Source organism: Astatotilapia calliptera, chromosome 8 (assembly GCF_964374335.1).
Source record: "Astatotilapia calliptera chromosome 8, fAstCal68.1, whole genome shotgun sequence".
Lineage (NCBI taxonomy): Eukaryota > Metazoa > Chordata > Actinopteri > Cichliformes > Cichlidae > Astatotilapia > Astatotilapia calliptera.
The window spans coordinates 28,687,562-28,700,835 of NC_137429.1; the positions used below are offsets into that span (position 1 = coordinate 28,687,562).

General features: G+C 40.7%; 1 protein-coding gene across 1 annotated transcript in view; it reads left to right on the forward strand.

Annotated features, from left to right (window-relative positions):
- Positions 1–6,137: 6,137 nt before the first annotated feature.
- adgra1a (adhesion G protein-coupled receptor A1a) overlaps positions 6,138–13,274 on the forward strand; it is a 28,361-nt gene continuing 21,224 nt past the window's right edge. The window contains exons 1-2 of the mRNA XM_026177566.2: positions 6,138–6,269; positions 6,685–6,920. Coding sequence (XP_026033351.1) covers positions 6,918–6,920 — 3 coding nt within the window. The 5' untranslated portion in view covers positions 6,138–6,269; positions 6,685–6,917. The remainder of the gene's footprint in view (positions 6,270–6,684; positions 6,921–13,274) is intronic.

Here is a 13,274-nt window from a genome sequence, read left to right on the forward strand (position 1 = left end):
TCTGATGAAGCGGATGGCACAACACAGAAGAGCTGCCTCGTCAGGCCAGGACTCTGCAGTCTGTTTACACCTACAGGCCAGTGGACACTCTTTCAAGGATGAGGATGTAACATCTTGGACAGGGAGGAACGCTGGTTTGAGCGCAGAGTCAAGGAGGCCATTTACGTGAAAAGGGAAAGACCATCTCTGAATCGAGGAGGGGCCTAAGGGTAGATATTTCACCATCTTACAATGCTGTGATTGCAGCCATTCCCCAACTCTCTGTGAATGGGACTCATGGCCATTGATCAGTGGGCCTTGATCAGTGGTCTTTGATCAGTGGTCTTTGATCAGTGGTCTTTGATCAGTGGTTGCTGATCAATGGTCATGAGAATTTGCATAATTATGATGAAGGAACTGACCTCTCAGCCCTTTGTTCCTTCAGCGGGCTGGTTTCAGTCATTATGCAAATGACTATATATATATATACCGTTTATAAGATTGGGGAAACCTGCAGTCAGCTGAGACTGAAGAAGTCACTTGGATGAGTGATGAAATGTTTCTCCCACTGAAAACGCTACGTCGAGATAAACAGAACCAACGTTTGGAGATTTACTTACCTGGATGATTGAGCATGCATCAAGACGTTTGCTTTAAATCCATCACAGCACAGCAAACTTTTCATGCAACATTTAAATCACACAGTTAGTCTACCTCAGGTTGTTTTGCAGCATGTGTCACCATATGAAAAACATAATGGCACATGTACAGACAGGATAGTCTTGGGGTGGCTGTAGCTCAGGAGGTAGAGTAGGTCATGTACTGATCAGAAGGTTGGTGGTTTGATCCCTGGCTCCTCCAGTCTGCATGCCAAGTATCCCTTGGCAAGATACTAACACCAAATTGCTCTCCGATGTGTTCATTGGCATATGAATGGTAGTTAGGAAGCACTAAGAAACTTAGAAGACAGTGCTGGTGGGAATGGGTGTGATTGGGTGAATATGGCATGTTATATAGAGCGCTTTGAGTACTCTGGGAGAGTAGAAAGGGCGCTATATAAGAATGAGTCCATTACCATCCATCCATTTATCTCCCCTAACCTAGCTGGGCCCACGTCCTCATTTTAAGTTTGACAGCGTTTTTTAGTAGATGAAGGTGAATAGCTTAAACATGAATTGAGCTGCGGTTTGGGAAAGGCCTCAGAAGGGACTGGCAGGAGCTCCCGGGTCTGGCAGATCTCCAAGGAAGGCATGCCCTAGGTAGGCAGGCTAGCGAAGATAAGTACCCCATGGCCTCAACAAGGTGGTTGAGGATTCCAAGCTCATGGAGTGGATGAGCTCGGAAACAACAGGACCAATTCTGTTTACATTATACATGCTTCCCTTAGGCAGCATCATCAGAAGGCATAGCGTACATTTTCACTGCTATGCAGATGACACCCAGCTCTATCTGTCCATGAAGCCAGATAACACACACCAATTAGTTAAACTGCAGGAATGTCTTAAAGACATAAAGACCTGGATGGCCGCTAACTTTCTGCTTCATTCAGATCAAACTGAGGTTATTGTACTCGGCCCTGAAAAGCTTAGAAATATGGTATCTAAGCAGATTCTTACTCTGGATGGCATTACCTTGGCCTCCAGTAACGCTGTGAGGAACCTTGGAGTCATTTTTGACCAGGACATGTCCTTCAATGCACATATTAAACAAATATGTAAGACTGCTTTCTTCCATTTGTGCAACATCTCTAAAGTTAGAAATATCCTGTCTCAGAGTGACGCTGAAAAACTAGTTCATGCATTTATTACTTCCAGGCTGGACGACTGTAATTCATTATTATCAGGAAGTCCTAAAAACTCCCTGAAAAGCCTTCAGCTAATCCAAAATGCTGCAGCAAGAGTCCTGACAGGGACTAGAAAGAGAGAGCATATTTCTCCTGTTTTGGCTTCCTGTTAAATCCAGAATTTATTTATTTATTTAGGACAGTGCATGTTAATGAACATAAATGTAAAAAAAAATTACATGAATGTAAACATACCAGATTATAGCCAAGGGCTAATTTCCATCTGTTGTCCTTAAGCATAAAAAATAGACATAATAATTCATAAAAATTCATCATTCATTCATAATAAAAACTCCATCACCAAACTTACACATACACACCATTCTGTTCCCAAATAAAACATTAAAATTATACAACTCATACATGATCACACACTTGATTTGTCCATAACCAGTTTTTAACCTTTGCCTTAAACAAATTGAGTGTAGAGCATTATTTTAATTGAATTCAAAATCCTGCTCCTCACATACAAGGTCTTAAATAATCAGGCTCCATCTTATCTTAATGACCTTGTAGTACCATATCACCCTATTAGAGCACTTCGCTCTCGCTCTGCAGGCCTACTTGTTGTTCCTAGAATATTTAAAAGTAGAATGGGAGGCAGAGCCTTCAGTTTTCAGGCCCCTCTTCTGTGGAACCAGCTTCCAGTTTGGATTCAGGAGACAGACACTATCTCTACTTTCAAGATTAGGCTTCAAACTTTCCTTTTTGCTAAAGCATATAGTTAGGGCTGGACCAGGTGACCCTGAATCCTCCCTTAGTTATGCTGCAATAGACGTAGGCTGCTGGGAGATTCCCATGAGGCATTTATTATTTCCTTTTCAGGCACCTTTCTCACTCAACATGTGTTAACAGACCTCTCTGCTGAACCATACTTGTTATTAATCTCTGTCTCTCTTCCCACAGCATGTCTTTATCCTGTCCTCCTTCGCTCTCCCCAACAGCAGATGGTCCCGCCCCTCCCTGAGCCTGGTTCTACCGGAGTGGGCCCTAACAGTGGGCTAAGATTTTCTTTGCCGCTGTCGCCAAAGTGCTTGCTCACAGGGTTTTTTCTCTCTGTATGTATTATTGTAGGGTCTAACTTACAATATGAAGCGCCTTGAGGCAACTGTTGTTGCAATTTGGCGCTATATAAATAAAATTGAATTGAATAGGGAAGAAAACATGGCATCCCTGTGCCAATAAAAGCATGCTGCTGCGTTTTGTGAAAGAGGGATAGAGGGAAGAGAACCTGGAATCCTGGTGCCAGAAGGGCTCATTACTGCTTTGTAGTAATAAACCCTTCTGGCAGACAAACTGGCAACTCTGTGGTAGGAAGCTTGCTGTATATTGCGAATGATGGATAGAGAAGAACCTGGAATCCCAGTGCCAAACTTGCTTCTGCAGTTTGCGGAAGGAGGGATAGAAAACATCAAACCGATTTTAGCCTAAACAAATGAAATGAAAATATGAACCTGTTTTGAAAATTGAAGTTGAGTAGAAAGTACAGATGTTTGTTTATAAAAGTAGGGAGTAAAAGTAAAAAGTGATCAGAAAAAACTCCTTACATAAAATAGAGATACCTGAAAATTATACTTCCCACCTCTGCATGTGAAGTTAGTGATTCAGACTTGGATGACATTGAAAATTAATATTCTATACATATTAATTTCAGAAGATCATTAAAAGTGCTGTTTATTAAGTAATTGATAACATGTATTTTAATACTTTAACACTGAAAAATGTACACGTTTTCTCCTTTTTCACACACTGAAATTTACATGTTTGAACAACACTAAAACACATTTTATCAGCTCTTTGCATCAAAATAACACATCTTTGTGTGTTAAAAAAGAGCCGTTTGGATCCAACTCAGCTTAAGAATTATAGGCCTATCTCTAAGCTTCCATTATTATCGAAAATTCTGGAAAAAGTAGTTGCAGATCAACTTACCACTTTTTTAGAAAAACATGATATGTATGACAAATTTCAGTCAGGTTTCCGTAAAAGTCACTCAACAGAAACCGCATTACTTAAAGTCTCTAGTGACATTATGATGTCAGCTGACTCAGGAGCATCCTCAGTCATGGTTTTGTTGGACTTGACATCTGCCTTTGACACCATTAACCATACCATCCTGATTAACAGGCTCCGGGACATAGTCGGTGTGTCCGGTCTGGCTCTGGAGTGGTTTCGGTCGTACCTCTCCAACAGATCTTTTAGTGTTTTTGTCTAAGGATCTGACATGTGGGGTACCACAGGGCTCAGTTCTGGGTCCTGTTCTTTTTCTTTTGTACATGTTACCTCTAGGACTTATAATTATTCAGTTCCCTGAGGTGTCTTATCAGCCGATGGAAGTCCATAAACTGTCCTCTTTAATTAAATGTTTAGCTTCCATTGAACAGTGGCTTGTTGACAACTACTTACAGTTGAACTCTGAGAAGTCAGAAACATTAATTATTGCCCCCGACAACCAGATATCTCTAATCAAACAGCATCTTGGTTCTCTTGGCTCATCTGTTCACCTGAGCCTCAGGTACCTTGGTGTGATGTTTGATTCTGCCATGTCCCTAGAACAACACTCTCGCCAGTTGATTAGGAATTGCCTTTTTCAGCTAAGAAACATCTCCAAACTGCGAACTTTACTGTCTAAATCTGAGTTAGAAATGGTTATTCACGCTTTTATTTCTTCTCGCTTAGATTATTGTAACAGCCTTTTTCTGTGTTTGAGCAACAGGAATATTGACCGTCTCCAGTTAGTCCAGAATGCTGCTGCTGAAAGGCTTTTAACTAAGACACGAAAAAGAGAGCACATTACACCAGTGTTACGTTCATTACACTGGCTTCCGGTACATTTTAGAATTCATTTTAAAATCTTGGTACTGACTTTTAAAGCTTTGAAGTGTGATGCCCCTGACTAAATTTCTGATCTTTTAGAACCCTACGCTCCCTCTCGCAGCCTGAGATCATCTAATCAAAGGCTGTTGGTAGTCCCACGAACTCGTTTTAAGACTAGAGGTGATAGATCTTCTAGAGCGGTGGCCCCCAGGTTGTGGAATGTTCTCCCTCCATCATTACGTTGCCTTGACTGTATTTATTCTTTTAAAAAGCAGTTTAAGACTCATTTATTTAGATTGGCTTTTAATTAGATTTGTGCTGTATGTTTGATTATTAATGTATTTTATGTATTTCTGCTTTATATTACTGTGAAGCACTTTGTGGTTTTTATCCTGTGAAAAGTGCTATATAAATAAATTGATTTGATTTAATCTAATCCCACAAAAGAGATGAAAGTTAAAAGAGCAGACACATGAAAAACTGACACTGTCATGGCTACTGAACGGACTCACGCGCAGACAGTTCTTTTCAAGGAAACACAAAAGGGGATTTATTTACAATGGGGATCACCTTAGTGCCAAATATATGTACAGTGAGTTGGGAGGGGGTCCAGGGCTCCAGGGAGAGAAGGGGGGGGAATCCACACACACGCTTCCTTTTCCACTCAGTCACCGCCACCGCTCCTCCGCACACACGCACTCCTCTTCAGCCGCACTCGCTCCCACACTCCACACACTGCCCCACTTGGACAGGTCCGGTGATTCGGTCCAGAATCTACAGACAAGAAGTTCACGGTTAGTTCCACAACAGGAAAAACAGACAAAACTTCTTCGAATAAGCCGCGAGCACGAACTCAGGTAGTTTAACGTTCCAGCGGTGAGCTGCTCTGTGCCACTGCCTTAAATAGCAGCTGGGGAAATCAGCCCGATCAGCCGCAGGTGGACATCATCACACGGGTGCGTGGGCCAAGAGCGAGAGCCCGTAATGAGCTCCACCCAGGCAGAGAGGAGGAGGAGAGACAGAGAAAACCAAAACGAACAACAACAAAACCTGTAGCCAGCGTGGGCCAGCCAGAGAGACACAGGGACCGTGACAGACACAACATGCATTGTCCCTGAGCAGATGCAGCACATGTTAAAATTTAACACACTATGTAGTGTTTTAACACATCCAAGAGTGTAGATGAATTAAAAGACTTGGAATCATCCAAAGCAAGCAGACAGTGCAGAGAGAAAGACTAAAGAACAAAGCAAACTATGAGGAACACGAAAACAGAAGCTGAGGCAGTGCCTGCGTTGTTCTAAATATTGGTGGGGGGGGGGGGTGTCACGTTTTGTTGTACGTGTACAATAGTTTCTTGTTATATCAATAAAGGCTACCTGACACCCATCCGCCACCACGTTACCATAGCTGTATCGGAAGCTGTTGATTATGAGTTTATGGATGATAACACCATAACGTCTTCCTCCGCCTGCACTTTTGTTTTTTCACCGGCTCTTCCCCGCCTAGGCTCTCCACGTCACATGCGGCGCATCGTTGCAGGCGAATGGAGCCGAACCGCTATCTTCACTGACCTGGATTGTGGAGGGTCTCGATTCTGCCCAGCTCAGCGGAGAAGATAATACAGCAGGTAAACCCGGTATTTTCTTTTCATCAAATAACCACCTCAAATATTACATCTTATCTGTTTTTTGTTTTTGTTTTTTTTGCGCATGGAAGGCTTCGGCTGTGGTAACAAATAAATTGTGTATGAATAATCACAGCATGAGCACACATGCACGCAAACACGTACAGTCCCGTCATTGTAATCGCCACGTTTTTAGGCAGAAGAAAACATTAGGACGCTGTATTGGTGCCTCTTTATAATATGTGCCGCCAGTGCCATTGCTGCTTTAAGATTCATCATTATTTATTTAAATAATCATTACATTTTTTTTTAAAAACAACTGTTTTCATGATCGTCTTATATCTCACCGCCAACATTCGTGGTTACAAAAAGATGTAAAGGCAGATGAATCTTGTCTCTGATCTGCTCCGCCTCGCAGATGGAATCTTGACGTGAACGATGCCGCTGCAGGGCAGCGCTGTGCCAGGAGCGTCCGCCGAGCTGAAGGAGCCGGCTTGAGAAATTCCAGTAATCGTAACACCCTTAACTACACCTGGATTACAGCAAACTCACCTCACTGTTTGCACATCGATCTTCTACATGGATATGGAGGGAGCAGGATAGCGGGAAGATGAGACCAGATCTTCGCAATTTAACGCACCAACGTAGCCAATGGTAAGTTTGTTTTTTTGTTTGTATTTTTTTCAGGTTCAGGTTACCACAAAGCACGTGCAACACGTACACTGTATACTGTATAGGTTAATCAGTGTGTAAACATACTTTGATTAAGCAAGATCATGTGTTTATGTCAGATGCAGAAAAAAATCCTTTAAATGCATTAATAATAAACAAGCTATTTTATTTACTGAATATGAGTACACTGAAAAATGAAGCAAGTAAATTTACTAATGTAATATCATCTTGAACATGCATATTTCCATTTTATATCACTAACAGAACTATCACACACTATACAGTACAATAAGAATGTAACTAAGCATGCACTGAATCTCCTTGTACTTTTTAAAAAGGCTAAACAATATGTTTTTAAGTTTTCAAAAAGGGACTCTGCCTCATACAGTAGTTTGGTACTCTGCCTACCATTCCCTAACGTGAAACAGAAACCGGATGCAAGTGGGTATGGACACTGAGCTGTTACAGGGCCTGTCATATTTTCTGGGTTGACCCATTGAGACTGATTTGGGTGATTTTCAGTGGAAAATATGTCAAGAGTCACACTCTGAATTTCCAACATGTTATCTTTCAGAATGTTGTTTGACATTAAGTGACTGAACCTCAATCTGTGAACACATTTTAACATAAAATGTTCAGAAACTGACTGTCTGCAGGCTGCATTTAAAACATCATTTAAAACACATTTAGTTCAATGTCAGAGTTCTAAAGTTATTTCACCCTCGTCTTCACTCAAATAGTCACATCAACCCCCAGCTCCAACTGTGACACACCTTTTTCGACAAATGACTGATCATTGATCAGTGTGTAACATACAGTAAATGTTTGCACTGGCAGTGCTGTTGTCCACAATTTCAATGCGTGGACTATAAATTTAATTCAGAGCTGATTATAAATCTGTGATGTTATTGCTGTCTGCAGTCCTTTTACACTGGTGACTGTAAAAATGTTCACGTCAAGTACGCAAAATATAAAAGTAATTGAAATTGGGGGCTTTATGAATGAGGAAATGAATCCAAGTGTCAGTCAAAGGTTCAGGTGTAGCAGGAGGGAGGGATGGAGGGTGGGAGGTCAGAGAAAAACTCTAGGTTTTGGTATCACAGAGTCTGTTAGGTTCACCCAGTCTGTTACTCTGTAACTGACTGTGTGAACTTAAGTCTATTCACAGATTGTTGCAAAAAGAGGCTGGAAAAATAAGCTATACTAAAAAAGAAATATTGTGGAAAATTCTGCAACTAAATAGATGAATTGGAGCAGGTCAGTAACATGGTTAAGTTAAGAAACACATATTAGACAGGGAAGAGATTCTCAGAGGTAAAGATGACCTGTGTGTGGAGATGAGAGAGATGGATGTGAATATTAACAAAAAACAAGCCTTTATTTAGGGCTACACACAACTATAAACAAAAGGCAAGGGAAGACTGAGGTAAACTAAACTAACAAAACAAAAGCAGAAACACCTAAACACCAGATATATCAAGGAAAACACAAAGACTGGAAAACCTGAAACTTGGAAACACAAGAGAAGACAGGCAGATGGGCCAACAACACACGGAGGAGAAGAACTAAATACACACAGGGACAGGAAACAGGAGGGAAACACAGCTGGGGCTAATCAGAAACAACGAGACAGAGAGGAAACAAAAGCTAATGCCCTCAAAGTTTGATTAATCCCCAACACTAACTTAGTCTAATACACTCAAATGACAAACTGTCATGAATGCTGGATTTAGCTTGTACATGTTACATATGTGAACAGCAGTATGCAAAATCCAAGTAATAAGAAAACATTAGTTATCTTATCCAGATGAATGTTTTGTATCTTTCCTAAAAAAACACTTGACTCTGACACCCTGAAAAATTTTGTTTTTACATGCACAAAGGCAAAAAAAAAAAAGCTAAATTGCAATATCTTATGTAATGGCACAGTGTCTAGTTGGTCATCCGAGACAAGTGGAGTGTTATGCAGAGCTCTACTGCTGCTGTGTGTGCATGCCTGTGTGTGCATTTTTTCATATTATGGGATCTGCAAAGGATTTTATCAGTCATGCGCTGTCTAATAGATGGGTTGTTCAGTGGCGCGTAATGAGAGAGCATGCTGTCTGAGAGAGAGAGAGAGCGAGAGAGAGCGAGAGACAGAGGAAGAAAGATGAGAAGAGGAATCATGACAGTGTCTCAAAAATATAAAGGTTTGGAAGGCAAAGAGAGAGCGAGTTGACACTGTCGTGAAGATGGGGCCAAATTAGCTTTTGATTTCTGTTTCTAAAGGACTTTTCAGTTTGAATTATACAAATGCAGGAGTGTATTCCAGTGAAAGAACATAGATGGTTTAAATGTTTAGAGCCATGTTTTTCCTCCTAACAGAGACGTGTGCTAAGCCTGCCCAGGACATGCACATCGCTTACTGTCTGTGAGTCACTTTTTCAAAGCCTCCTCCACATTCCTTGCTCCTCCAGGACTAAGTGATCTTAGCTTGGTTTAAATAACACCAGTATATTTGTTGGTCTGAAGTAATCTAAATGCGAAATGCGTTTTTTAATCAATCAGATTAAACGATGATACAGATATCATTTTGACTGATTGCACTCATCACATTTCTTATTGTCCAGATTCACTGTCCAGATCCCAGAAAACTGCACATCAATTACAAGACAATCAAACAGAACTTCTTTGGACTAAAATATTGTTTAAACTTGCCAACAGCATGCTAACATGCTAATGGCTCAACTAAGACCTCCATGTACACATAGTGAGATTATGACATGATTAGCATTTTTTTGCAGGTCATATTTGCAGTTGGGTTAGAAAATCAGCACTGCTCAGTGTTAGTCATTGTTAATCGTTAACATTGACTAGGTTACTGTTAGAAATATAACACTGTCAAAAGTATTAATTTAACACTCAAAAGAGTGGACACATATAGACACTTTCTAGTGTCAATTTAACACTGGAGATTTTGCAGTGTTTGTGTCAGATTTTATGAGGACTTTAGATTTCTCGTCTACCATGCAGGAACTGTAATGTTGTTTGTCAGTTCTGTGAATGTCTTTCTGTAGATATTGTGAGAAAATCTCAGTGTTAACACACTCATCTCCAAACATCCTCCAGGTCATTGGTTGTTCTAGCGTTAGTTGTGACATTAAAGTTAGATTCACTCGCTGGGCCCACGTCCTCATTTTAGGTTTGACAGCGTTTTAGTAGATAAAGGTGAATGCCAATCTCTTCACATTGGAAGCAAGCATAATCAACACGGTCCACATGTTATTTCAAAATATTATAGATTCAACTCATCAATCCCTATGGGGTTTGCTAAATTATGTTTATCTAGAACTCCTCTCTGTCTCTAAATTTTGGAGAATTTCATGCTTGGTGTCACAGTTTAGGAGTTTGACCATAGGTGACATTTATGGTGTTATCACCCCATCGGGGCTTACCTTTCCCACTTTTCGATGATATTCCTCCCTCGACCATTTGACATTACCCTCCTTTGGCGGCGAAAAACTGATGGTGTGGCCACGTGGGTGCTATGGGAAACAAAAGCTCAGGACAAAACAGTTATCAGTCACGTGCTTCATACAAATTTTGCATATATTTTGATTTCATGTTGATTCACTGAGTGTAATGGCACACTTTAATTTGAATTTAACAAAGTTCAACACAATGGCTTTTCTTTATTTTGCTTCTGTTCTTTTTGCAGTACCACATCCTAGCACATGCCCCTGTCGGTTGCATTCTACTTTTAATAATTGACTATTTTAACAGGAAAAGACCTCAGTCACGTGGACCAGTGTTTGTTATTACATAACTCTATTTTGAATGTGACAAATCTACCATTCCCCCTTGCTATTCATAAATATTGTTTTGGTTCTGGCTATTTTCCTCTATAAAATTTAATTGACTTTTTACAGTGGCCCGCTATGGTCAATAGTAACATATTCCAGTCATAAGTGATATCAAAGGTTTTCTCCACTGTAGCATTTGGCATTCCCAACAATAATGTGATTCCGTAATCAAAACACAGCCGATAAAACACAATTTTCCTAATGCAAACATCAGTAACTCAAAATTGGCAGCCAAAGGGTTAAGTCTGCAGCTCCACACTCTCATGTGAAGCTACAGTCTCCCCCTCTGGTCCCTCTTATCCTCCTGCTCCTGCAAAACAAAACAAAGCATCCTCCCTTTTCTTACCGGCTGGGTGAATTGTTTGTCAGCATTTACTAATCCTACGGTAGGTGCAGTCTCTCAGTATCAAGTCAGTCAAAACTTTAGTCCACATCGTCACTCCATCACAGTCCAGTCACACGCATTCATTCACACACATCCATACCAGATATTGCTGATAGTGGAGTCTCACGTGCAACCAACCTATTCCAGTCTCCATCAACAGCAAGATGATGTCATAATTTTTAAAAGGAAAACAATTCTTTATCATTTTGGACTGGATTGACTCGGTGCAATCCTTTTAGACTCAGGACTTACCATCTAATGTGGTCAGTGTCCCATATAAGTGAATTTCTCCAAAGCCCATTATAATCATGGAAAAGCACTTTGCACACCGGTGGGTCACACCTGTCAGATTTCTTATCTCAGTGCACTGTAACAAAAGCAAAAACAAAAGTAAACCATAAAATAATAATAAAATAACAAATACTAGGGCCAGTTCCAGACAAGTCCAAGCATAAAACCGTCTCTCTCTCTCTCATAGAGGAAGAAAACAACCCAAACCTCACTGATAAAATCAACCTACTGTTAAGAAAAATCAACAGATAACTCACAGGAGTTCCTCATGAAACAATATTGTTTGGGAATTAGAACCTCAGGTGCCGTAGCATGCAGAGTTGCATTCACTGCTCCTGGCTTTAATTAGTTATTAATTAGTTTCTGATACTTTCTTGGTCTGAACTCAGACTTAAGTGTCACTCCGTGACTCTCCAATTGCGAGCTCTGTTACAATCGTCCACAAATCTGCCCAGGTCTTTCCACCTGCTGTCACTAGACCTATCAAGGGGAAATGCACCTTCTTTTGTTCCTCCAGGAATTAAATCTCAATCATAGAAAATGCAGCGCCCCGAATTAAACACTACACAGTTAGTTTATCTTTTTCACTCTGTACCACTGCTCCTCATATCTCTCACCAGGCTGTGTGAGGCACAGTGAACAATTCAGTCCAGGCCTTAAGCAGCCATAAACATCCTGAGGCATGCAGTCACGTGCAAGAAACTCCACTCTCTCACTACACACAGACAGACACAGCAGAGAATTATAGACCTTGTTTGTTAAATGTACTCTCTGGATGTATATGTGCTCTCTGGATGGCATAAAATATATTATATTATATTAATATTATATTTATTCCCAACAGTTTACATTTTTGCAAAAACTCAAATCCTCGATTTACAATTCAATTCAATTCAATTCAATTTTATTTATATAGCGCCAAATCACAACATAAGTCGCTTCAAGGCGCTTCATAGATACAGAGAAAAACCCAACAATCATATGACCCCCTATGAGCAAGCACTTTGGCAACAGTGGGAAGGAAAAACTCCCTTTTAACAGGAAGAAACCTCCGGCAGAACCAGGCTCAGGGAGGGGCGGGGCCATCTGCTGCGACCGGTTGGGGTGAGAGAAGGAAGACAGGATAAAGACATGCTGTGGAAGAGAGACAGAGGTTAATAACAGATATGATTCAATGCAGAGAGGTCTGTTAATACATAGTGAGTGAGAAAGGTGACTGGAAAGGAAAAACTCAATGCATCATGGGAATCCCCCGGCAGCCTATGTCTATTGCAGCATAACTAAGGGAGGATTCAGGGTCACCTGGTCCAGCCCTAACTATATGCTTTAGCAAAAAGGAAAGTTTGAAGCCTAATCTTGAAAGTAGAGATAGTGTCTGTCTCCCGAATCCAAACTGGAAGCTGGTTCCACAGAAGAGGGGCCTGAAAACTGAAGGCTCTGCCTCCCATTCTACTTTTAAACAGAGGTGTGGACTCGAGTCACATGACTTGGACTCGAGTCAGACTCGAGTCATTAATTTTATGACTTTAGACTTGACTTGAAAAAATGTTCTAAGACTTGTGACTTGACTTGGACTTTTACACCAATGACTTGGGACTTGAATTGGACTTGAACCGGTTTACTTGAAAAGACTTGATATTTTACCCCAAATATAAAATTTAACATGCATATTATATAGAGATTGAAAATGTGACGTCATTCACGGGTAGAACCGCAAAGGATTCTGGGAACTCGTGGCAAGCGGTACTAGCGCACGCAGGCTTTCAATTAAAATCAGTCACACAGCGATAAAAAGAAACACAAAAATGTCAAGAAGCT